General features: G+C 32.3%; 1 protein-coding gene across 2 annotated transcripts in view; it reads right to left on the reverse strand.

The window, feature by feature from the left end:
* The window catches only part of Hk (potassium voltage-gated channel subfamily A regulatory beta subunit hyperkinetic), a 172,525-nt gene that overhangs the window by 106,519 nt on the left and 38,514 nt on the right, over nt 1-27,492 (reverse strand). For both annotated transcript variants that reach the window (XM_090159721.1, XM_090159723.1), the window contains exons 2-3: nt 18,095-18,275; nt 8,610-8,687 (exon numbers count right to left, since the gene is read on the reverse strand). In XM_090159721.1, the coding sequence (XP_090015847.1) occupies nt 8,610-8,687; nt 18,095-18,144 (128 nt within the window). In that variant the 5' untranslated portion in view covers nt 18,145-18,275. The remainder of the gene's footprint in view (nt 1-8,609; nt 8,688-18,094; nt 18,276-27,492) is intronic.

Consider the following 27,492-nt stretch of genomic DNA (forward strand, 5'->3'; position numbering starts at 1 on the left):
TTATTTAATTTTTATTCCGCATTTTACTATAATTCTCAGATGGTCCTATAAAAACCCAAAGATCTAAGATCTTCTGCTCCGTCATAAATCGAATAAAATAAGTTCGCTCACTCGCTCCAATTTACGGCTCATTTTGTCTCCGAACCCGCTCGAAAATCGTGCCGTGTCTCTGAGTCACGACTCACTCTCAAAAACCAAAAATGTCTCGCTATCAAAACCCAAAGATCTGAGATCTTCTGCTCAGACATAGAAATCGAATACTTAGTTGATTCGATCGTCCCTAATTAACGCTCAAAAGCAGAAAAAAAATGTTAACTCTCTCTAATTTACGGCTCATTTGAACTCCAACCGCTCCAAAATGAGCGGATCCTGCCCAACGCTGGTCGTCCGGAATGGATTGAGAATGGCATAAGGAAAACGACGGAAGTACCCTCTGGAGTCCGTTTTGTCCGGAATTTCGACAAACGTGAATGTAACGCTCCCGAGTTTTCGAAAAAAAAAGGGGTTCTTTCTAAAACTGCCTCCCAGAAGTCCTCATCCTAACGATCGTTCGCGGTGTCAACGGGGAGACGAACTCGGATTAGATACGGAATATGTCGACTTTACCCCAGCGTTCGCGACTTAAGTCAATCGTCAGGTGGTTCGGGGTTTAAGGGTTTGGGTTGCGTGAAAAACAGGAGCACTGAAAAAAAAAAGAGTCATCTCGCGTAAAAGTTGCGAAAAGGCCAAACATAGTCCGGCGCTTAGGTCGCCTTCTACATCCGACAAAATGCGATAAAATCACGGTAGTGACATTTTAATATTAATTTAAATTAATTTAATTTAATATTAATTAAATTTTTAATTTCAATTTTAATTTAAAATTAATATAATTCTTAATTTTAGTCTAAATTAATTTAATTTTAATTTAATATTAATTAAATTTTTAATTTCAATTTTAATTTAAAATTAATATAATTCTTAATTTTAGTTTAAATTAATTTAATTTTAATTTAATATTAATTAATTTTTTAATTTCAATTTTAATTTAAAATTAATATAATTCTTAATTTTAGTTTAAATTAATTTAATTTTAATTTAAAAATTAATATAATTCTTAATTTTAGTTTAAATTAATTTAATTTTAATTTAAAAATTAATATAATTCTTAATTTTAGTTTAAATTAATTTAATTTTAATTTAAAAATTAATATAATTCTTAATTTTAGTTTAAATTAATTTAATTTTAATTTAAAAATTAATATAATTCTTAATTTTAATTACATTTTTAATTATATCAAATACTAATTAAATTCTTAATTTTAATTACATTTTTAATTAAATTAAATACTAATTAAATTAATTTTAATTACATTTTTAATTAAATTAAATACTAATTAAATTAATTTTAATTACATTTTTAATTTATACTAGTTTAATTCTTATTTTAATTTATACTAATTTAATTCTTATTTTAATTTATACTAATTTAATTCTTATTTTAATTTATACTAATTTATTTCTCATTTTAATGTATACTAATTTAATTCTTATTTTAATTTATACTAATTTAATTCTTATTTTAATTTATACTAATTTAATTCTTATTTTAATTTATACTAATTTAATTCTTAGTTTAATTTATACTAATGTAATTCTTATTTTAATTCATTCTAATTTAATTATCATTTTAGTTTATACTAATTTGATTATACTAATTTAATTATCATTTTAGTTTATACTAATTTGATTATACTAATTTAATTCTCATTTTAGTTTATAGTAATTTGATTATACTAATTTAATTCTCATTTTAGTTTATAGTAATTTGATTATACTAATTTAATTCTCATTTTAAGTATCTTTATTTTTTACTTTTTAATTCTGTAAATTTTTGTATCAATGTTCACTGTTCAGTATTAACGATGTAACGGCTGACGAAGGACCACGGTCTGAACGCTCCCGAAAATTTTAATAAATACATTTTATATCCATGAAGTATCAGCTCCTTTGATATTTATTTATTTTTAAAGTTTAAATTTACCATGGATCGAAATTTTAACATTTATAAAAATCGAACTTGTCTCTTTATCAGAGTATAATTCTGGCTCCATCTATAACTGGCTGGACTTAAAAGAGAACTTGGCAAAAAAAGTACCGTTGCGCGTGTTTGGGCTGGAGTCATCTCGAGAAGGTAAAAGTGAAATTGATGGGAATGTCTTCGGCGAGGTGGGCCTGGAGCCCCTCGAGCGAGATTTGATAGGATACCGTCCGTCGAATCAGCCGGGAATAACAAGTGGAAATCTGGACGACTTTGTATTTTCTTTTGTATCGCGACCTTATCACCGCGTTACAGCGAAGGATTTTTCAATATCCATTTGTGGCGCCTACAATAGAAGCTTTAATAAAACCCATTCAGCCTAGATGTAAAAGCTATAAAGATTAGCAATAAAATATTATTGACCCATGGTAAGAGGGTTGCCTACGTTATTATATAGGCCCGTGCAAGGGAATTTCCTCCAATTCATTTGTGGAATTTTAGTACGACGATTCGGACCACTAGGTTCTCTCGTATCTGAACCCCGTTGTCTAGGCAACAGCAAGGTTTTAACTTTCAAGAGTCAAGACTCCCAAAGAAAATATGGCGTTGCAAAGTGCAAATGTCACTTTTGTACCTTAAAGTTGAGATCAGAGATCCATCTTTCGCGAATAAGAAGCAAAGAAACTATGCGTTTATAATAACGTAGGCAACGGTGAGAGCCGAATATTTTTTGCGTTTACGCGAAAACAATTATGTTAGGCCTAAGTTTCCTAACTGAATATTTTTTGCGTCGACGCGAAAGCAATTATGTTTGGCCTAATCGAGATTTTTTGCGTAAATGATCGCCAATGATTTGTATTTTGAAAAATCAAACCAGTAATAAAAAATAGGGTTGTTGGTATCTAGGAGCAACAAACACAGCACCCCACACAAGGAGAACGCAACCCGTCAAAAGTCGTGCATTTTCTTGCGTGCAGTTTTCATTGGTTAGACGCTTTAGCACCTGCTGCCGTTGGAAGGGGATAATTCGGAAATTGTCTTCCCCCCCGCCCGTAAAACTTTCAGCGTAAAGGCTCGTCCAATAAAATTTGTACACAACACTGCGTTAGCGTGTTTAAAGGCTAGCTGCGTTCTCATTGCGTTTGTTGCTCCTAGTTGGTATAGAGTGCATGATGAGAAGTTTGAGGTTTTGTACGAAATGCGTTAGGAGCTCATCCCTTAAATGCTTTGATACTAAATACGTCGAATATTTAACATCGTTGACCTAAAATCCGAGCTTGTATTTTGAAAGAAAAATTAACCCATTGATGGCAATAAATTGGTTTGGATTTTAGTTTTGGAAAAGAAACAAATGTTATGTTTTCAATATGAGGTGCGTGATAATACCGAGAATCACTTTCACAACCAGGAAATACGCAATGTTTAGTTTTCCCCATCTTACTACGCAATTTTAATTAAATGTTAAGGAACTGCCGGCTCTATCATTGCCACCTGTATTATGAAAAGGCCCCTGTTATTAGAGATGGCCATGAATCTATCCGATTCTTCGAAAAAAACGACTTTACTGGAGAGCGTGGTGCCATCTATTTATGGAAAAGGAAGCTAATATTTAAAATATACAAATGATACCGTCGTCAGTAAGCCATTGCAGAGTATTATATTTAGATCTATTATACTCTATTAAGTGGACTTTAAGCTAAATTATATATCCTATATGAAGTATATTGTTTAAAATTATAGTAATTTTGTTATTGGTCAATTTACAAACGAGCCAATCAACGCGAGGGGTACCTATAAGTAGCCGCCTTGTGGGTCAAAATGTAGCTTAACTATCTGGTTTTGATTTCGACACTAGCGACATCTGTTGGAAAAAGAATCCACCACAAGGCGGGTTACGGCCAATTTGACTGTTGAATATTTGCTCCAACAGAGCGCGCTCAGAACCAACTAAATAAAGCGGATATTGTACCCAAATCCGATTCATCCCCCTGGTCACCCACAAATAGAGGGTTACGTTGAGGAAACGAAACGCTTAGTACAAGGAAAGGTATGGGATAGCTGTCCTGGATAATCTTTTTTTTGTCTATGGAGGGACCGAGAACAATTAGATTGGCCGGTATATAGTCTACTCGTAAAAGCATCAATTATAATTAAAACTCTAATGTCATTAATTTGAAACTTTTAATTCGGTATTTATTGCGCTGCAACTATGGCATATATTTCTTTTGAGTTTTTGTAGAAACGGTATAACACTAAATTACAGAAGCATAGCCAGGCTCAACTCTACCATTGTGCTAGGTAGGGCTAAGCCCTAGAGCGCCAGGCTCTGGCTTTCTTTTATAATTTAAATGTAAAATATTCAATAAAGACCCGAAATATGCCGGATATTATTAGCCCAGGGGCGCCTTTCGGAATTTATTGTGGCGCCACCTACGGTCATTTTTTTCGAAATTAGATAATATCAAGAAATAAGCAATAGTTTTTTAAATAAAAGATGATTCCTAGCCGATTACATAGTTTGTGCTGCTGCTGAGAATTGTCTATACATAGATCTGGCAGCATTTCCAATAGAGGGGCAAGAGAGTCAGAGAGGGGTTTATTTAAGCACCTATTTGCCTCTTTATCAAAGTATAATTCCGATGCCATCTCGCTACCTGGGAGCGAACCGCAAGTCGAGATACGTGATTTTGAAAAGATATTTCTAATTAGAAACCTCGAGTAGTTTTACATTGGACTCACCCATTAATTATTTTTAATGTTGCTTTAACCTTCTTTTTAGTATATTTGAATTATTAGATTATAATTATTATAGATATAACACTAAGAAACTATTTTTCTCAAAGAAATTTTGAATTTCTAAATTTTTCGGTTGCAACTTTCAGCTGTTGTGCAGAGATAATTTTGAACAAGCAGACAGATTTCATACATTCAATTTAAAAGTCGTTCGGCAGGCGGCGATATTTATGACAAAATTTTAACTACGCACGAAGCCTATAGACGAGAGCATTACGCGGCTCGACGTGAAGTAGCTCTTTTTTCAACAGATGTCGCTACCGTCGAAAAAAAAACCAGATGCTTAAGCTACATTTGACTCAAAAGGCGGGGAATAAAAGTACCCCTCGCGTTGATTGGCTCGTTTGTAAATTTGTCAATAACTTAAATTATAGTAATTTTTAACAATATATTTTATATGGGATATATAATTTAGGTTAAAGTGCACTCAGTAGAGTATAAGTTATAATAATTATAAATGGTTCTCTGACGTTTCGCTATTTTAAATTTGAGCTTCCATTGCCATTAATAGATGGCACCACGCATTCCATTAAAGTAGTTTTTTCGAATAATCATATATATTCATTGCCCTCTCTAAAAGCCAGGGCCTTATCATAACGCAGGTGGCAAAGATAGAGCAGACAGTTGCTTTAACCCTTTCAACTTCAAACAATAGGGAGCTAACAGTTCTACGTCACACGACGTCAGACATGCTTTTTCCTGTTGAAATAAAATTCTACCCAACATGGCGGCCACAACCAAAGGATAGACGAGAATAATGGAAAACTTGGTAGTAAGTTCTAGCCCTTTATGAGCACAGTGAGCTACCAGTCAATTAAACTAATTAGGCGCGCAATTAGCCTAATTACCAATCGCCAGGAATATCCCACCTATAGAACTATCGCCCCCGAAGGGACCGCGTTAGAAACTACTTAAGGAGTTCTGAAAAATCGCTAACGATAAGTTTGTGGAGAAACTAAAGGTGCTTCTTAACATCGTCTTTAATCCCACTTTTACATTAAAGGGAGTAGGAACATGTTTATGGTGCAGTCAAGCCGAAAATTCCGATGTGCCCCCCCCCTCCTTCCATCGCTTTTATCGTTCTTGCACGCCAGCGCCATCTAGGCGATTCAAATTAATAGATAACTAAATTAGCAAACACAATTATGCAATTTATTAAAAATAAATATATTTATAGAATATTTGATGTTAATTTTGTAGTAATAAAAGTAAAATAATTTGATAAATTACTTTCGGGATTAATAGACCTCACCAGGAAATTGTCTTCCCCCTTTCCGTAAAACGTGCTGCATAAAGGCTCGTCCAATGAAATTTGTACACAACACTGTGTTAGCGTGTTTAAAGGCTAGCTGCACTCTCCTTGGGTTTGTTGTTCCTTGGTTAAAGCAAGTGTCGGCTAGACGTGAAGTAGCTCTTTTTCCAACAGATGTCGCTAGCGTCGAAATCCGAACAAGATGCTTTCCTTACATTTTTTTGACCCAAAAGGCGGGACGTAAAAATTCCCCTCGCGTTGATTGGCTCGTTTGTAAATTTGACAATAACTTAAATTATTGTAATTTTTTACAATGTATTTTATACGGGATACACTAACAAGTCAAAAACATTTTTGGTTGCCATGGCAAAACGGTTGCCTATGGAGACATTTCCCTTCAGTTTTTTTCAATTTACATGGTCTACCAAACCCCCGAGTTTGATAAAAATCGGTGTGTTACACCTCGGGTAGTCTCCTTGTAAGTAGAGTATAAGTTGTCTAATTATAATAATTATAAATGGTTATCTGACGACGTTATCGTTTCGCTATTTTGAATTTTAGCTTCCTTTGCCATTAACAGATGGCACCACGCTCTCCAGTAAAGCAGATTTTTCGAAGAAACGTCTATATTCATTGCAATCTCTAATAACAATGGCCTTATCATACTACAGGTGGCAATGGTAGAGCCGACAGTGGCTTTAAGTATAAGCAAAAGTGACATAATTTCCAAAGGTCTGCAAGTTCCTATACTTTCTAAGCTAAATATTTACCGAAGGGATGCTATCGAGATAGCCATGATAGACTAAGCACCAACTTTCTGGTTTGGTCTTTGTGTGTTTTGTATTAAAATGTAGATAGATGGCGGTATCGTTCCCGTTCAGTGGCAAAAAATCAATAGCCCCGCTAGATTTCCGGGAAATCATTTCCCCAGCGCTTCGTTATTTCGACGTTGGAACTTGATTCCTTCCATTTATACCTTCCACGTTCATTTCACAAATAATAATTGTGAAATTCAAAAACGAATATTGAAACACTTTTGTTTAATTACGTAACCTTTTTTATAGGTAAATACATTCCTCATAGTACCAGAACTCAGTGGCGTAGCCAGGATTTTGTTTCGGGTGGGGGGGGGGGGCACGCAATTGAAAAAAAGTAAAAAAATAAAAATATTTGTACGTACGACCATACGTTTCGAGGGGGGGGGGGGCATGTGCCAGAAGTATAAAGTGTATATTTTAAAGCAACTGTCGGCTCTATCATTGCCACCTGTATAATGATAAGGCCCTTGTTATTACAGATGGCCTTGAATATATACGAATCTTCTAAAAAAACTACTTTACTGCAGAGCGTGGTGCCATCTATTAATGGCAGAGGAAGTTAAAATTTAAAATAGCGAAACCTAACACGAAAATCTAAATTTTTAAAAAGGTTCTTTGCTAAGTTCATCGTACGCTTAGAACGAATTATCGAAAACCACGTGCAACGTTAAAATTAGGGCGCAAGTATAAATAATTTTTATTTTAAGATGGAAATATTTCCCTTTCAAATGTATTTCATATTAATATTGATGATAATTTCAAACCGTCCATGATAAAATTATATGTTTATATCCTATAGGGGTGGGGAAATGTTTTACACCAAGAACGTATCTAAGGTGTAAAGAGTCTCACGATCACGCAGATAAATGATTGAAGATTAATTAATTCATATATCATTACCCCAAATTAATTAATTCATATATCATTGGCCCAAATTAATTAATTCATATACCATGGCCCTAAATAAATTAATTCATATATCATGGCCCCAAATTAATGAATTCATACATCATTGCCCCAAATAATTAATTCAAACATCATTACCCAAAAATAATTAAGAAATTCATATATCATAGCCCCAATTTAATTAATTCATACATCATTGCTCCCAAATTAATTAATTCATACATCATTGCTCCCAAATTAATTAATTTATACGTCATTGCCCCAAATTAATTAATTCGTACATCGTTGCCTCAAATTAATGAATTCATACATCATTGCCCCAAATTAATTAATTCATACATCATCACCCAAAATTAATTAATAAATTCCTATATCATAGCCCCAAATTAATTAATTCATATATCATTAATCGATCACGCTCTCAAATTCAGTACTTAATCGATCACGCTCTCAAATTCAGTACTTAATCGATCACGCTCCCAAATTCAGTACTTAATCGATTATTGCCCTAAATTGGTTACTTGATTGATCACTGCTTCAAATGATTAATCAATAATGGTCCCGTTTTAGTTAATTAAGCGATAATGGTCCCGTTTTAGTTAACTGCCCTTAAAATTATTAATTGAGTGATCATTTCCCCTAAAATTAATTAATTAAGCGATCATTTCCTCTAAAATTAATTAATTAAGCGATCATTGGCCCAAATTAATTAAGTTATTATTACCCCTAAAAATTAATCGATCAATCCCCCAAATTCAGTAATTAATCGATCACGGCCGCAAATTAATAAAAATTGAAATGGTAATCAAGGGATACTCACTGAAAATTCTTTATTTTATCGGCATGCTCTTCACTCAAGGCGTTATTTTCCGTGGCCACATTCAAATCTTTGGTGTGCCTGCAAATCGAATGTTTCGGTTAGAAATAATCGATCATAACGTGTAGTCGATTATTCGGGGGTTAAGAAAGTTCGACTTTATACGCTTTTACCGCGGTTAATGCGGTAGCCGATTCGGCAAGAATCGAAATCAAATCAAAATAATACAGTTATGAAAATAAAATATAAAGTTCGTGCGATGAGACTCAATGAAACCCCGGCTCCCCCAATAGACAGTTTTAACAACTAAAGGAAATTTTCCAAAAGATCTGGCAATTTCTAAATATTTTGTGCTATAAACGTAGGAGAGCCAGAGTTAGCCACTTCGGAAAATAATGTACACCAGATTTCTTATTCCAAATATTTATTATTGTATGTCCACATTTTTTGGATTTCCTGGGATTTTTCTCGGTATTTCTCAAATATTCCATAAGAATAGCTGTGAGAAATTTAGAGGTCCTAGGTTGAACGGCTCGGACGCCTATAGAGAAACAGATGCAAGACAGACAGAAGACACTTAGGAATATAGTATAGATATTTCAAATATTTCCAATATATTCCAAATATTTCCAATATATCTCGAATATTTCCAATATATCTCGAATATTTCTAATATATCTCGAATATTTCCAATATATCTCGAATATTTCTAATATATCTCGAATATTTTCAATATATCTCGAATATTTTCAATATATCTCGAATATTTCTAATATATCTCGAATATTTCTAATATATCTCGAATATTTCCAATATATCTCGAATATTTCCAATATATCTCGAATATTTCTAATATATCTCGAATATTTCTAATATATCTCGAATATTTCTAATATATCTCGAATATTTTCAATATATCTCGAATATTTTCAATATATCTCGAATATTTCTAATATATCTCGAATATTTCCAATATATCTCGAATATTTCTAATATATCTCGAATATTTCCAATATATCTCGAATATTTCTAATATATCTCGAATATTTTCAATATATCTCGAATATTTTCAATATATCTCGAATATTTCTAATATATCTCGAATATTTCTAATATATCTCGAATATTTCCAATATATCTCGAATATTTCCAATATTTCTCGAATATTTCCAATATATCTCGAATATTTCCAATATATCTCGAATATTTCCAATATATCTCGAATATTTCCAATATATCCCGAATATTTCCAATATATCTCGAATATTTCCAATATATCTCGAATATTTCCAATATATCTCGAATATTTCCAATATATCTCGAATATTTCCAATATATCTCGAATATTTCCAATATATCTCGAATATTTCCAATATATCTCGAATATTTCTAATATATCTCGAATATTTACAATACATCTCAATATTGAAAGATTTAATCGGATTTCACTTCTAGTGGATTTATAGATTTGCAGAAAGAATGAGGAAGATTTTCACGGCGACTTCTCGATACTAGTGCACCAAATTTCTGAAGTGGCTCGACCGTCTGTGGCAACTGTTCCCAATTGCATGTATTTATTTCTACTAAGGAAAATGACTTTGTTGAAGTCAACATGGTCTAGATTTCCCCGGCCTGAAAGGGCCGAGGCAAACGTGTTTCATTTGCGTGAGCCTCGTCGGTTTTCATCGCGTCGGATGACGTTAGTTTCTGGGAACCAATTAGAAAAGGGGTCAAAGGGGAGGGGCATACTGGTCGACCGTGAAGTCGATAAGATACGTCTTCAGGGTTCGTACAAAATTTCCGGAATTAAATTCCCTGACATTTCCAGATTTTCCCTGACCAAATGACCAAATTTTACCTGACCATTTTTGTAGAATAAGTGAATGGTTTGAGGTAAAGATCTTGAAAAAATATTTTCTTTCAAACATTTATTTGTCTGATTTTTTTGGGGTCATTTTAAAATTCCCTTACTTTTTAGGTTCATTTTATTATTCCCTTACTTTTTAGGTTCATTTTAAAATTCCCTTACTTTTTAGGACCATTTTAAAATTCCCTTACTTTTTAGGACCATTTTCAAATTCCGCAACTTTTCCCTGAAATTTTGGAATAATTTCCAAATTCCCTAACTTTTCGCTGAAATTTTGGAATAATTTCCAAATTTCCTAACTTTTCCCTGGCCTTTTGGAAACCTTTTAAAATTTCCTGACTTTTCCAGGTTTACCAGGTCGTGTACGAACCCTGGTCTTAAAATAGTCATTCTCCCTATATATAAATAAATACGTTCTTTCGCGACGGTTTATCTGATGTAGTATCGTCCAAACGCGACTTTCGTCGTCGTGGGCCCTTCTTTAGCGAAATAAATATTAGTCTACAATTCTGCCATGAAATCTTCAAGTAAAAGATTAAAAAATATATATCGGTTGCACTTGATAATCATTCTTGTAAAGTAGGGCACAAGACGACGAAATAAGTTATGTAGCATCGTACAAACACGGAGTTCAACGTCGTGGGTCCTTCTTTAAAGATAGAAATGTGGTGAATTGATACATTTCCATGAGTTTCTAAAACTGTCTAATATCTCCACCACTGATTGGATGCAATACATGACTAATAAAGCATTGAAAAATTATATAAATTAACTTACAAATTAAAAAAACAAGCTAATAATTTAAAAAATATACAAACTAGAATATTTCATTTAAAATTAGTAATAACAGAAGTATATAATAAGTTTATTACGAGAGAAGTTTCCACCTCTCTTTTTACTGATAATGTTATTCGAAGAGTTTTCCAAAAATAGTGAGGGCCATACTACAGTAAAACTATTACAGATACAAATTATTATAGTTTATAAAATTTTAAGTACTCATCAGTGGGCCCCTAATAAGCACGCTTGTGGGCCCTTTTTAAGCCCCCCCTCTCTGTACGCTGCTGCTTGAATCTAAAAAGGTTCACGTTTCATTTTTATGGCGTAGATGGATACTTATCTCGTAAGATATATATTATACACTTCTGGTAATAGTAACAGTAAAAGTCGGACTTTTGGTAATGAAATCTTATTTCGGGATTTGGTAGACAAATCCATCGATACTTAAAAGCGTCTGCTGTTTTACCTCAAAAGTAATCAAGAACGTATTTATTTCAACGCGTCGGACGACGCACGTTTAATGCAACCAATGAGATACTAGCCCGATTTGATTGACTTGTAAGGGGAGGAGCTTATTGTTAGAGCGTGAGGGGGATGTAAATAAATACATTCTTGAAAATTGATGGATTCGACTGTGATAGTAGAAAAGTCTGCTGTCGGAAAGAAATTAATAATATTTCTAAAATCTACTAATATATAAGGTTGCAATTTCTAAAGCTCATAAAAAAATGATAGAAAAAGAAGAGATAGTTCTGAACCTATGGATAGACTTAACAGTTCCAGCTAACTTAAGGCAGCAAATAAAGGAAATATTTATTAAGTTAAGGGTTAGGAGAGGAAGAACAAAAATTTAAAAATAAAAGTTCATATTTCGGTTATCCGTGCTTGTAGTGTCGCCATCTGTTGAAGGCGCCGAAAATTAAAATAATTTTTAACGCTAAACAATCCATGAAACTGCCCTTGCCAGGCAACTACTAGTATTTTTCCAATTTATTTTCGCTACTATATTTATGACGTTAGCCATGCTACAAAAATAGTTCATTCCAATTAACCAATTACGTAAACTTGGGTAACCAAAAAAATTATCTAAGTAAAAAATTCGCCAAAAAAATGAGTACAAAAAAATTCCAAAATATTCTGGATGTATATATATATATTTGTCAATTTTTGAGAGTTTTCCTACCTTTTTTTCAAAATTCCAAATTATTTTGACAGCCTAATCGAACGAAAAATCGTCTGTTATACGATCGGCCGTCGTGTGTCGCTGCTTAAAGTGTTTAATTTTCGTCGCAAATTTAAAAAAAATCGGTCAACTTTATATGATGCCCTAAGTTAACTAAAACTATGACATTTTTTAATTCTTCACTTATTTAGAAAACCGTATAAGTTACTTAATAAATAAAAAATACCCCTACATCTTACGAAAAATAAATATTCGTAATATCATAAATAATATAATAATAATAAGTATGTCACTTGGGCAAATTATTTCACTACATAATATTGCTTCACTTTGACGTCAAAAATAACGAAAAAGCGCCACACGGTGACGACTTTGTAAACTGTACTTTCAGTAATGTAACTAAAACCATCATTTTTTTCTTTCTTGCTTTAGAAAATTAAGTAAATAACTGAAGGAATTAAAAAAACACCAAACAATTAGTGATTTAATTAATAATTAATTAATTTGTCAGTGGTCGTAGTAATAATAATTCGCGGAAAGTATCATACTTATTATTATAATTATTATACTACTTATGTTAATAATGATAAAACCAAGTACACCATTTTGATTAACACTGTAATTGTATAAAAAAACGGGCGTATAACTCAAAAACTATTTATGCAACGTAATAAATTTTTTTGAGACACTTTCCTCATTATTATGATGATCTTGAACCACTTAGTTTTCACACATTTGACATCTAATTTATGTTGAGACCATCTCATTGGCACTTGATTAACAATTTTCTAATTGTAACTGAAACGTCTTGAAAACATTTCTCAATGACCTTGAAGAAGGTCAACCCAGAGGTGTACCGACCCGGGTTAGGGGGGTAATATTTAACCGAGCGCCAAGCTGGCTATCATGTACGGGGGTGCCAAAACACTCCTATCTTAAATGTCCAATTGTTCCTTCAACCAGTGATAATTCCAAAAGTAAATAGGGGGAGAAAGTCTATCACTGCCTTCAGATTTTACCTTCCACCATGCTTGACAAACTTTTTAAAGAGCTAACGATCACGTGATATTTCTAACCAATAAGGATAGCACATTACGCGCGAAGTAGTGCATTTGTGGTATTCCGGTCCGCGCTCAAGATGAAAATTTTGAATTTTATTCCCTGGCAACCATGTCACCGCCTCGCGATTTCCAATAGTATCTCTGTCAAATACTGACCATTATTTCCTTCGATAACGGTTGATTTTAATTAATAATTACAATATCAATTGTAAAATAAACAAAAAAAGCTCGTAGCTATAGCTATTATTTCAGTTAAACTTGTAAATTGTTAGGCCTTAACCCTATTTACTTTTGATAATTCTGATTCTTCGTTCAAATTTCTATTTAATACAATTTCAAGTTTTTACAAAATTTATCACAATATCTCATATCTATGATATATACAGAACAAAATCTAACTTACGAAGGACGGACTAATGTTGTGGTTGGTAAATTAATCGGTAGATTATATAAAATTTGAAGTAAGACCGTACCAACGACGATACTAAACTAGCGATGAAAGGTAGACTAAAATTAAAAAACAAAAACAAAGCTATTTTAAGTTTTTTTGACATATAGGGGACGCCATTTGGAAATTTTTTAACCGGGCGCCATATACCCTCAGTACGCCACTGGGTCAACCTAAATTTAATTTCGAATACGTTACAGAAATTTAAAATTTAGTTAATAATAATCAGCTAGGCACCACCTTAGGCCTAAGTCATCAAGCGACTTTTAAAGCCATTAATTCAGGTGGTCGGGTTACAATGCGTAGGAGGGTGGTGGCAAGCCCTTAATGCCACGCGAGTCATCAGCTCCCTACACTAACTATTACCGTTAACATCAACAAGTTTTTATGGAAGGGGAAACCGAAGAACTTGGAGGAAAAACCCCTTTGTGCAGTGGGGAGAGAACTTGGAAACTCAACGCAGAAGGAGTTGTTCCGAGTTTTCACCCAGTGCCACAACTTGGAATCGAACATTTAAAGCTTATGGTTCTTTGGTTTACAGTCAAAGGCATTCTTCCTTTACATGAAAAATGCCACTAAATAGTCAAAACTATTTGGATTTCGAATGCGATTGCGATTGGAACTAACTCTTACACTCAACGGTTTTCGTTGTAGTTCTCAAATGGCCTTCAAGACGTGGTTCAAGCAACTTCAATGTCTAATAGCGTTTTCCATTTGACTGCTCTCGAGCGCTCTAGATCGCTCTGATCAACATTTTATGTTCCATTTGCGTGCTCGTATCTGCTCCGATCAAGTTTCGCGTGTTCCATTTCTAGCTCTCGGGTGCTCTGAGATCGCCCAAAACCGATCTGCCGATTTCGACAGATCAACGGATCGAGATCGAGATCGGAGCAAATTTTTGCATGTTCCTTTTAGATTTTTTTGCAAAATGGCAGACCAAGACGCGAAAATTCAAATTATTAGCAGAAGAAAAACAACAAAGTGCGGGAATATGTTAATGTAATGTTCCATTTGCGGTTTTATTCTAGTTGATTGGGGCGAGATCTATGACGTCAAGGACAGATTCGGAGCGAATCTCGAGCAATCAAATGGAAAATGCTATTAGTTAAATGTCACATAAATTCCAATACATTTTTCATTTTCCATAGAGCCACGTAGATGCCAATGCAAGAAGCGCACATACCTCACGATTTCCGTCTGCTTAGCAGTCGGAAAATATAATATAATTTCGTAGCATAAATAGTTTTTGAGCTATTAGTTTAGTTTCAAATATTTATTGCGACAACCTGAACATCTGTTGGGTGAAAAAAAAAATTAAATTTTTATGGAGAGATAACATTTGACGGAGACCAACAAAAATCAAATATAATTTGGAAAGTTCTCAAGTAATTAAAGGGAATATAACCTAAATTATTGAGGCTGTAGAAAGCCTTCCATTTTCTAACTATAGAATTTTGTGGTAGAGTTGGATATCTGACGTGATAAACACTAGCTTTAGACTTGACTAAATGATTAATTTGAAATTGGATTTAAAGTCTAAATGAAAGAGAATATAACCTAAGTTGGCGTGGAACACCAAGACTTAATTTTCTGCTACTAGTGGCGTTGGCACATAATTTTTATATCGATTGTTGGGTATAGAAAGTCTTCCCTTTTCTGATTATAGAATAACGAAACAATTAAATTTTGTGGTACAGAGGGACAAATGATTGAAGAGACACTAACTTTAGACGTGTCTAATCAATTCCTTTTAAATTGGTTTTAAAGCGTGGTACACAAGTTGTTACACTTTTGAAATAAATTACCGATAACCATTTTTTTTACTGGAATCCTAAACGAATAACGTAATAGTTGTTTCTATAAAATAAAATGAATAAAAATAAAAAAATATAATATGTTGCTCTTACGTCACAAGACACGCATTTTTTGTGTATTCTTCAGACGAGTGATTTGCAAGCGCGCTACAAAACCCTATATTCCCCGCGACTGTAGCGCGCGCTCGTAGATTTGTAAAAGTAAGAGACTGTGACCTAGGAGCAACAAACACAGCACCCCACACAAGGAGAACGCAACCCGTCAAAAGCAGTGCCTTTTCTTGCCTACATTTTTCATTGGTTAGACGCTTTAGCGCCTGCTGCCGTCGGAAGGGGAAAATTCTGAAATTGCCTCCCCCCCTGCCCGTAAAATGTTCATTGTAAGGGCTCGTCCAATGAAATTTGTACACAAGACTGCGTTAGCGTGTTTGTCGCCCCTAGCTGTGACCATGGACCAAGAATTTAAGGGGACTCACTGTTCCCGATATTTTGGCACGGTTGGCGTGGCCTAAATCGGAAGGCTTAATGAGGTACACCAGACGCTTTGAAGCGCCTCAAGAATTATGTTCAACTAACACTACGAGAGGCTAAGTCGGGGCTTAGGCGACAGTACGTGCGATAAAGTTAGGTTAGACTTAGTTCATTAAATTTTTAAGTTCAGAAATGAAATGTATTCTAGTGAATTTGATAAAAACAAACCTCAGCCATACGCAGCTTACTGGTTATTTTTACTTAACACAATGTTTAATTACCATTACTTAAACATTTAAAGAACCAATTTTAAAAAAAGGTCTAAAACTTACTAAGCCTAATCATTTAACCGACAACAACGGCGCCATTTTGTCAAAATTGACCGCGATCGCTCCAGCTTCTCGTCGGAAATCGATTTCAGCGACGCCAAGTTTGTTGACATTGAACTAAAATTAACCGTGATTTTCCTATTCCCAGTATTAACGCGTGCTTTTTAAAGCCTGAACAGTGAGTCCCCCGTTAGATTCTTGGTCCATACTGTGACGTAAGAGCCAGATTAAAACAAGAAGGCCACGTTACTTTATAAAAAGAACTATTAAAATGAACGACAATAAATGTACTAAATATTTAAAAAATCAAAAGAAAACAATTTCGCAGTCTTCGGTCCTACTATACCACAATTCAGGGCTGGCTGGAAAGGGGTATTCCAAATTCCTTAGAGAGGTTGCATTCCCTTTAAGATGGGAAAGCCCACTCCAGATAGAAATCTCTACACACTCATCAAATTGAATTGGGGAAAATTAATTCCCTAAAATGTTTTCTTGGACTAGCCGATCCATTTCTGGAACTAGATTTGTTCCCTTTCTAAATCAAACGATTTCTCGACCACGTCCTCACACTTTGCCCCCCCCCCCCCCCCCTAAGTCGTACACTATATCTTACTACCTTAGTTTCAAAACCAAGTATCTCGAAACAAATTAAAGATGGCAAAAGAATATTATGAAATACAATTTACACTCGTAAAGAATTGTAAAACAAATTGTAAATTTTAAAATTACAACTTAAACTGGTGAAACAAATTGTTAATTTTAAAATTACAACTTAAACTGGTAAAACTAATTGTAGATTTTAAATTTACAACTTAAACTGGTAAAACAAATTGTAAATTTTAAAATTACAACTTAAACTGGTAAAACAAATTGTAAATTTTAAAATTACAATTTAAACTGGTAAAACAAATTGTTAATTTTAAAATTACAATTTAAACTGTTAAATATGGTGTTTTTTGATAATACAATGTTAATTGAAAAAACGTATTGTAAATTTTGTAACTACAATTTAAACTGATAAATAAATTGTTAATTTTGAAGCTACAATTAAAACTAATAAAAATATATTAAATTTTAAAGGTACAATTAAAACGGGTAGAAATATAGTTGATTTTAAAGCTACAATTAAAACTGGTAGAAATGTAGTTGATTTTAAAGCTACAATTAAAACTGGTAGAAATATAGTTGATTTTAAAGCTATAATTTAAACTAATATAGTTAAAGTTGAAACTACAATTAAAACTGGTAAAAACGTTTGATTTTGATATTAAAAGTTAGATAGCGCAAAACCGATAGTTTAGTTTGATACTACAACTTTAAGTGACAAATGAAATTGATATTGATTCATTTGTTGCTGTTATAAATGAAAGTGTAAATAGACTTTCGAAAAACAATTAAAATTGAAACACGCGTAAATCGATCTACTTGGTTTTCGTACTAAGGCAGTGCTATCTCTAGATATTCTTTAACAAAGAAGTTTGTCGATGGTTGATAAAAAGAACAAGATGTAAAAAAGTGCAATTGAGGAGTTTCACCTTTCTTCGATGATAAGATTGAGTTTGTTGAGTTCGCTCTTGGCATTCATGAAGGTGTTCTGAAAGGGAGGCAACGCGATGCTCACTCTCGCACAGGCAAACTCTGCTTCCGTCGTCACTGCGGTCAAAGGTGGAGCCGGTCAAGCCCTGCTGCGCTGTTTCGCCTGCGATTGGCCATTCACTGCGAAAGAAATGAACCAAGAGAGACTCAAATTAGAATAGATATGCCATGCACCTCGGTTGAACACGTCCTATAGGTTTTTGACACTTTTAAATACAAACTTCAAATTTGACCAAATTTTAACTTCGGAACCAAAAATTTTCCAAATTATCGGGACCGAAAGTATCAAATTAGGAAATTTAAAAATTATCAGGACCGAAATTATCAAATTAGGAAATTTTCGAAATTATAGGGACCGAAATTATCAGATTAAGAGATTTTCGAAATTATCTTAATTATCAAATTAAGAGATTTTCGAAATTATCGGGACCGAAATTATCAGATTAAGAGATTTTCGAAATTATCAAATTAGGAAATTTTCGAAATTATCGGGACTGAAATTATCAAATTAAGAGATTTTCGAAATTATCGGGACCGAAATTATCAGATTAAGAGATTTTCGAGATCTTAATAATTAAATTAAGAGATTTTCAAAATTATCTGGACCGAAATTATCAAATTAGGAAATTTTCAAAATTATCGGGACCGAAATTATCAGATTAGGAAAATTTGGAAATTATCGGAACCGAAATTATCAGATTAGGAAATTTTCGTAATTTTCAGGACCTAAAGTATCAAATCAGGAGATTTTAGAAATTATCTGGACCGAAATTATCAATTTAGGAAATTTTCAAAATTATCGGGACCGAAATGATCAAACTAGGAAATTTCCGAAATTATCAGTACTCGAAATTATAAATTTAGGAAATTTTCGAAATTATCAGGACCAAAATTAACAAATTAGGAAATTTCCGAAATTACCAAATTATGACATAACAAAATTATCAGAACCACAATCGAAAATTTTAAACATTTCCGAATTAATCTTCCAAATGGAATTGCGCACGTGTTGGTATATTATAAAATATTTACCGAATTTACCAACAGTTGGAAAAATTAAAAATTTCAACTTGCATAATAATGATATAGGGAATATGCGAATTTTTATAGGATTTAAGGTTTAACACGGTTCATACATTATTTAGCTATTGGTTTGTTTATGATTATTATCAACCGCAACTACGGCAGGTCTTTGAAAAATATTCGTCTATCGCGAATCAAAGGAAATACGAACAACTACTATAAGCAGTGTGTCAGAATTTATAGCCCGGTGTACCTAGTAACAAAGACCATACCACCGGAGGCCTATCATCATAGTGCCCTACGCCAGCGTCCCCCTAGCCCGGACAGGTGACAAATCCAGCATGGGTAGTAGAACCCTACTACTGATGGTCGCACCTTAGACGCAAGTCACTCAACCCAGCAAAAGGTGCAGCAATGGGTGGACCAATCCCCACTTCGCACACAGCAGTGGGATTTAGAATGGATGCTATAGCAACTCCAGCCGACACCCTACCTACGTAGGTAAGGAGCCAAACCCTTTGGAGAGAGCTCCTATAGGGGAACGACGAGCACGCAGCAGCCCAAGTAACCCGGCACAGCTGGCACCGGAGATCCCGGTGGGCTCCAAAAGGCCGGGAAACAGGACTGCCGTGCCCGCATATGGAGGCCCGCCGCCCCACAGCAGGCTACCCAATCCGCCGAGGCGGCCAGTTTGCCTGGACCCTCTCCGTTAGCCTGAACCGAAGTTCAGTATCCAGCCCAAACCTGACCGAAGTCAGAGGTGGAGATAGGACCATTTGACAGGGTTGGCATAGAACCAGCCATACCGGTTATAGCCACCTAGTTAAATCCGGTTATAGCCACTTGAAAAAATCCAGATTTTTGTGGCTTTTTAAAAACAAAAAATTACAATATGAATATTTTAGTAAATTAATAGTTTTTATTTAGAAATTTAGTTTATTTTTTGTTTCATATTTAGAAACCGGTTGACTTTTACCAGTTTTTCGGTAGGTTTAAAGTTCCAAAGTTCGCTGCCTCGCTTCTGTCGGTGCGTCATACACAAAAACAAAGGGGAATTTCCCGACGAAATCAAAAGAATTCAGTTATTTTATATAGTTATTTCGCTTTATTTGTTTAGTTTCTTATTTACGACAATAACTGCAGACAATTTCTGCTTACATAATTAAAAGGTACTGTTTATATTTTAGCCGGTTATAACCGAATAAAACCGGTTATAGCCAATTAAAACTACTGGTCTGGTTTTTTTCAAAAATAGCCGGCTTTTTTCCAACCCTGCCATTTGATCAGAGCTAACATCTCCCAGTGCGCCACAGCCCTTATGGATTACAAGAGCCGGACCCCGACTCCCCGGTAAAGTCACCAGTTATTGCACACTCTAACCCATTTAGGGCCAACTGCTATAAGCATAAGGAAGAACGTATTTAGGTGAACAGAGAACATGTGGCCCTAGCGGTAGCCTCTGTTTTCACAATGTCTCGATGATAATCTCCGCCTACACACACACACACAGAGAGCGAGAGCCCGCGATCGTACCGGAGTGTCTCCGCCCCCTTACACGCAGAAAGGGGGGAAAGAGTACACGAGGAAAGGCGGGGGGGGGGGGTGGTTTTCGGGTGCCATGTCAAATCGAATGGGTAGTGCAACGTCTCCTTTTGGTAAATTTAAAATCTCATATAGGTCTACATTACGCCCGACTTTGAACCTAATCAGCAATAAACACCTCGGGTACTCACTCTCCTTGTAAGTACCGCCCACATATTATTTAAGCTAAGCAGTCTATTTTTAAAAAATTGCGTCGGGATAATATAAGGTGTCATACTTATTTTTATTATGTTACTTATGATAGTATAACGCGTGACTGGGAAGAAAGAGCGCTAACTAAAAATAGAGAAATATTTGTCTCCGCGTCGTTTAAAAATACTTGTCTGTTTCTTCGCTACCGCTTTCTTGGGTCGCGCACGCCGCTATTAATCTTGCGAAACGATGATAACGATCTAACGTCTCCTAATTATTCCTTTTTAGTTCGGCGCCACGTAGATGCAGACGGAATTATACTCCGATAAAGGGAGCAATTCGTAAATTGCCCTTGGATATCCGCAAACTGGCTCCTTAGGGAGAGTATGTAGAGGGCTTCGTCGCTGTCTGTTCTAGGAATATAGAGCCCTCTATCTTGTGGAGCTGGAGGTTACTCTTAAAAGCGGAAATTTAGAAAGAAATTAAGATTATATTAAATTATATTATATTAAACTAAATTATAAATTAAACTATATTATATTAAACTAAATTATAAATTAAATTATTATATTAAACTAAATTATAAATTAAATTATTATATTAAACTAAATTATAAATTAAATTATTATATTAATCTAAATTATAGAATTAAATTATTATATTAAACTAAATTATAAATTAAATTATTATATTAATCTAAATTATATAATTAAATTATTATATTAAATTAAATTACAAATTATATTATTATATTAAACTAAATTATAGAATTAAATTATTATATTAAACTAAATTATAGAACTAAATTATTAGATTAAACTAAATTATAGAATTTAAATATTATATTAAACTAAGTTATATAATTAAATTATTATATTAAACTAAATTATAGAATTAAATTATTATATGAAACTAAATTATAAATTAAATTATTATATTAATCTAAATTATAAATTAAATTATTATATTAATCTAAATTATAAATTAAATTATTATATTAATCTAAATTATAAATTAAATTATTATTTTAAACTAAATTAAAAATTAAATTATTATTTCAAAATAAATTATTAATTAAATTTTTATTTTAAACTAAATTATTAATTAGAAATACCTTTGTAATCATACTGATATCTTAATTTTTATTCTGGAATGGATGGAAAAGGTGATTTTGAGGTCGGCGATGGTCGGAAATGGATTTTCAATCTGGTCGTAATACTTGGAATCAAAAAAAAGGGATTTCGGGAATGGTCGGGAATGGAAATGGATGGAAGAGATATATTTGAATGGAAAGGGGATATTATTTTCCAACGGGAATGGGCGGTAATTCTAACGTTTCTGCTCCAAACGCAGCCCTCTACATCGGTCCATTAGATTTTTAATAAAAGGGTTTGATTTAAATCAGTTTGAAATAAATTAATTTTTGAAACCGTCGATTTAATACAGTAGCGCCGTCGTATTTTTCAAATCTTTTGGGAGCATGTTATTTGATTTCTCTGGAGCTGCTAAGGCCACCAATATAATTGTTTTATAAAATCAACAACACCGAGACTCCGAGAGATAGAAAACCAAAAGCATTGGTGGGAACAATTTCAATTTTGCACATAAGGCCCCGGATCATTAAATATATTTATTTGTTGATGTGGAACTAATATTATATCTTGTCCGACTTGTTTGTATATAGCTCGGGAAGGCTCTCTGATTATTCACTTCCCCCAAATGGCGTTATTATAGGCTTCTGGTAAAGTCTTAGCACGCGCTCTAACGACTTTATCTCGCACTTATAGATTTGTAAATGTAAGAGCCTAGCGCCGCCGATCCAACGCCGCCGCCGTCGTAATTTTCTCGCGCGCCGAACTGCCGCCGTTGAGTCATTTTCTTTCTTAAAACAATAAAATAAAATGACTCCTACAAAACACTCAATTCTTTTTAGAAATAAATTCAAACAAAAACATACATTCAACGAAATATAAAAAACCTAAAAAGCGTTAATCGATAAAACCCCAAACCGATGCTATCCAAGAAAAGTCGAAAGGGATTTTGAGTTGACAGCGAAACCTCTGAAAAAATAGTTTACAAAAAGAAGAATCAAGATATTAAAAAATCTTACTAAGAAAACCATTATATGGCACTAAATTTGAGGTCGTTTAAATAATCTTACTAAAAAAGTTAAAAAACAATTATTTGGTCATAAATTTAAGATCGATTAAATAATATTATCAAAAAACGTTTAAAACCTTTATTTAGCCATAATTTAAGATGAATTAAATAATCTTACTTAAAAAGTTAAAAAACCTTTATTTGGCCATAAATTTAAGATAAATTAAATAATCTTACTAAAAAAGTTAAAAAACCATTATTTGGTCATAAATTTAAGGACGTTTAAATAATATTATCAAAAAACGTTTAAAACTTTTATTTCGCCATAAATTTAAGATAAATTAAATAATCTTACTTAAAAAGTTAAAAAACCTTTATTTCACCATAAATTTAAGATAAATTAAATAATCTTACTTAAAAAGTTAAAAAAGACCTTTATTTGGCCATAAATTTAAGATCGATTAAATAATATTATTAAAAAACGTTTAAAACCTTTATTTCGACATAATTTAAGATAAATTAAATAATCTTACTTAAAAAGTTAAAAAACCTTTATTTCGCCATAAATTTAAGATAAATTAAAAAATCTTACTTAAAAAGTTAAAAAAAAACCTTTATTTGGTCATAAATTTAAGGACGTTTAAATAATATTATCAAAAAACGTTTAAAACCTTTATTTCGCCATAAATTTAAGATAAATTAAATAATCTTACTTAAAAAGTGAAAAAAAAACCTTTATTTGGTCATAAATTTAAGATCGATTAAATAATCTTACTAAAAAAGTTAAAAAACCTTTATTTGGCGATAAATTTATGATCGTTTAAAACATCGAATTGGGTAATGAAAAATAATTAAAATGATTGTTGTGTATATTTAAAGATAATAAATATACCCGGCTCCTCTTAAGTGCCATGATTGTCTTAACATAATCATTCTTAATAAGCATGAAATCCCTTCAACATTTTAAATGGATGAATTCTTTAGTTATTTTTTAAACCAACTCAAATCTATACATTTTGTCAATTTTTAAATAATTCGTTTCATAAGTATGACGCACGACAAATGGATGTGATTTGTCTTCATTTGTGAAATAAGTAATAATTTAAAATCTGTTCAGAGCGAAATATTCAATTTAGACTATCAGTTATATTATAAAATTATTTTAAGTTACACTTTGTCCATCGTTTTCAAAATCTATCGTTGCTCCCCCTTTGGTTCGCCATTGTAATCTAGATAGCTAAAGCAGACGCTATTAGTTATTCCTCGTCGTTATTCGTAAATTTAAATTTTATAAATAATGATACTTGCATTTTAATATAATTTTTGCATCATTTGCTTAGATTTTGATTAGTTTATTTAAGAAAAAAAGTTCTTATGACTTTTGAATTTGTTTGTAGCTACCTCGGAGAAGCTAGCGCCGTTACACCACCTAAACTCGTTTCGGTCGCGAATAAGTCTTGAAATTTTTCTTAAGTTTGCAGCTGCTGTCAGTGGCGTAACTAGGAACTTCGCCCCCCCCCGCGAAAAACGACTCGGAGCCCTTTTAAATAGCACCGATTTTAATCATAAACGTTTGGGCCCCCCCCCCCGCGCCGCGGGGTCTGCGGGGGCGCTATTTACGCCACTGGCTGCTGTGGTGAAGTGATTGGGTAATCGGAAGTTCAGGAAGATAAAACTTGTCACACCCTACACTCAAAATTACCGCCAGGTTAGGGTGACGGCGATAAATACGAGTTTAATTCTCAAATTCAAAATAGGTGATTATGAAAAAGAATTGCGCGCAGAGGCTCACGGGAGTTGGTTATTTTTTGACAAAGCGTCGGCTGCTTAAATTCGTCTGCACCTACCGAGGCCCGCGGTCGTCCGCGTTTAGTAAAAAGCACCAACCATGGATTGATTGTTTGAAAAGTTAGTATTTTTCTAAAATTATTAAAAATACATAAAGTTAACAAATTTATTATATATTTTTTTTATTTCTTATAGTTCTAGACCAAGTATTGATAAAGAAACAAGAAGAAATAGAAGACTCAAGGTTATATTTACATACATGTTTCCATTATTCCTGAAAAAGAATTAAAATCAATTTGTATAGAATTTAAAAATATTTCATTTAATAAATCAATTACCTTAATTTAACGACTTTGCGTACTTCTCTCAAAACGAAAAACGAAAAATCCTTTCGATTGAACAATGAAATAATAGAAATCTCGCTAACCCTTGCCCAACTAGCCAGACGAATTTACAAAAAGGGCCAATTTTGATACTTTCAACTTGGTAGTACTTAACCAAATCACGTGACCATCGATATTTTTCATAATCACCTATTAACTATTTGGCTGAAATAATAATTATTTTTACTCTTGAAAGCGTTTTAATTTCCAATAAACCTTGGGTGCTCCTTCCAAAGACTACTTAACAGCTAGCTCTCAGTCTTCAGCTACGTAATTTTGTCTACGGTCATTAGCGACAGTTAATCATAAAAAAACATTAGTGTCATACTTATTTGTACTATTTTACTTATGATACTATCGCAAGAGCTTTCGTTTAGACTCGTGTCAAGCACAGGGTTCCGAAGTGGTATTTAACAGGTGGTATATAATGTGGTAAAAACTAAAAACGGTATGGTATAAAATGGGAAAAATGGGAAATATGGTAAATAATGGTAGATAATGGTGAATAACATATTTGCATAAATTATTTGCAGTATTTAAGACTTAAACCCATATTTAAGGAGATAAAACCCTTGAGATTGAGAACCGACTTGTAGAGTAAGTAAAATAAAGTTTTAGATCTTCCAAAGTTGATATATTCCTTTTTGAATGAATTACTTGATTTCACATAATATTATATTATCATACAATATAAATCAATATTTACCACTATTTACCATATCTATCATCATTTACCATATTTACATTAATTTACCATATCTACCGTCATTTACCATATTTATACTAATTTACCATATTTACCATATCTACCATCATTTACCATATTTACATTAATTTACCAGATCTACCATCATTTACCATATATACTATCATGTATTATTATTTACCAATATTCTCAATATTAGAAAAAAAAAGTGATATTTTTGAAACACTGGCCTAGAACATATTCAGTTGAACAGAGAATGTGGGAAGCAGCCAATTCAGCTCTCTCTCTCTCTCTCTGTGTGTGTAGGCGGAGGATATCATCGAGACAATGTGAAAACAGAGGCTACAGCTACGGCCACATGTTCTCTTTTCACCTAAATACGTTCTTCCTAATGCTTAAAGCAGCTGTTCATATTTCCTTTGATTCACGATAGTCGAATATTTTTCAGAAATTCTCGTAATGATCTGTTACAATCCGCTATTTGGCGCTTCGAACCTTTTCGAACGCGACGAGGGAATCCAAAATCAATTCATTTTTATCAATCTCGAAAATGCGAAACGTCGAAAGCAGGGTTCCCGGGAGGTTCCATAAGCAGCGGAGAAAAAAACGAAACAAGGTAGCAAAAAGGAAAATATATTTCGGCGCTCAAATCGGCTTTCATATTCATAAAACTGAACATTCGAACAGTAAAACACAGTAAATATATTTTAAAATTAATTTCATTCAATTTATTTCATACTTAATTAATTTTAATTTAATATAATTAATAATAAATTAATTTTAATTTCATATAATTAATAATAAATTAATTTTAATTTCATATAATTAATAATAAATTAATTTTAATTTCATATAATTAATAATAAATTAATTTTAATTTCATATAATTAATAATAAATTAATTTTAATTTCATATAATTAATAATAAATTAATTTTAATTTCATATAATTAATAATAAATTAATTTTAATTTCATATAATTAATAATAAATTAATTTTAATTTCATATAATTAATAATAAATTAATTTTAATTTCATATAATTAATAATAAATTAATTTTAATTTCATACAATTAATAATAAATTAATTTTAATTTCATATAATTAATAATAAATTAATTTTAATTTCATATAATTAATAATAAATTAATTTTAATTTCATATAATTAATAATAAATTAATTTTAATTTCATATAATTAATAATAAATTAATTTTAATTTCATATAATTAATAATAAATTAATTTTAATTTCATATAATTAATAATAAATTAATTTTAATTTCATATAATTAATAATAAATTAATTTTAATTTGGAAATGGAAATGGAAACTTGTTTATTGTGTATTAAAACAACACTATTAATATAATTAATACTAAATTAATTTAATATAATTAATACTAAATTAATTTAATATAATTAATACTAAATTAATTTAATATAATTAATACTAAATTAATTTAATATAATTAATACTAAATTAATTTAATATAATTAATACTAAATTAATTTAATATAATTAATACTAAATTAATTTAATATAATTAATACTAAATTAATTTAATATAATTAATACTAAATTAATTTAATATAATTCTTAAAC

Source organism: Leiobunum rupestre, chromosome 10 (genome assembly GCF_980474605.1).
Source record: "Leiobunum rupestre chromosome 10, qqLeiRupe1.1.hap1, whole genome shotgun sequence".
Lineage (NCBI taxonomy): Eukaryota > Metazoa > Arthropoda > Arachnida > Opiliones > Sclerosomatidae > Leiobunum > Leiobunum rupestre.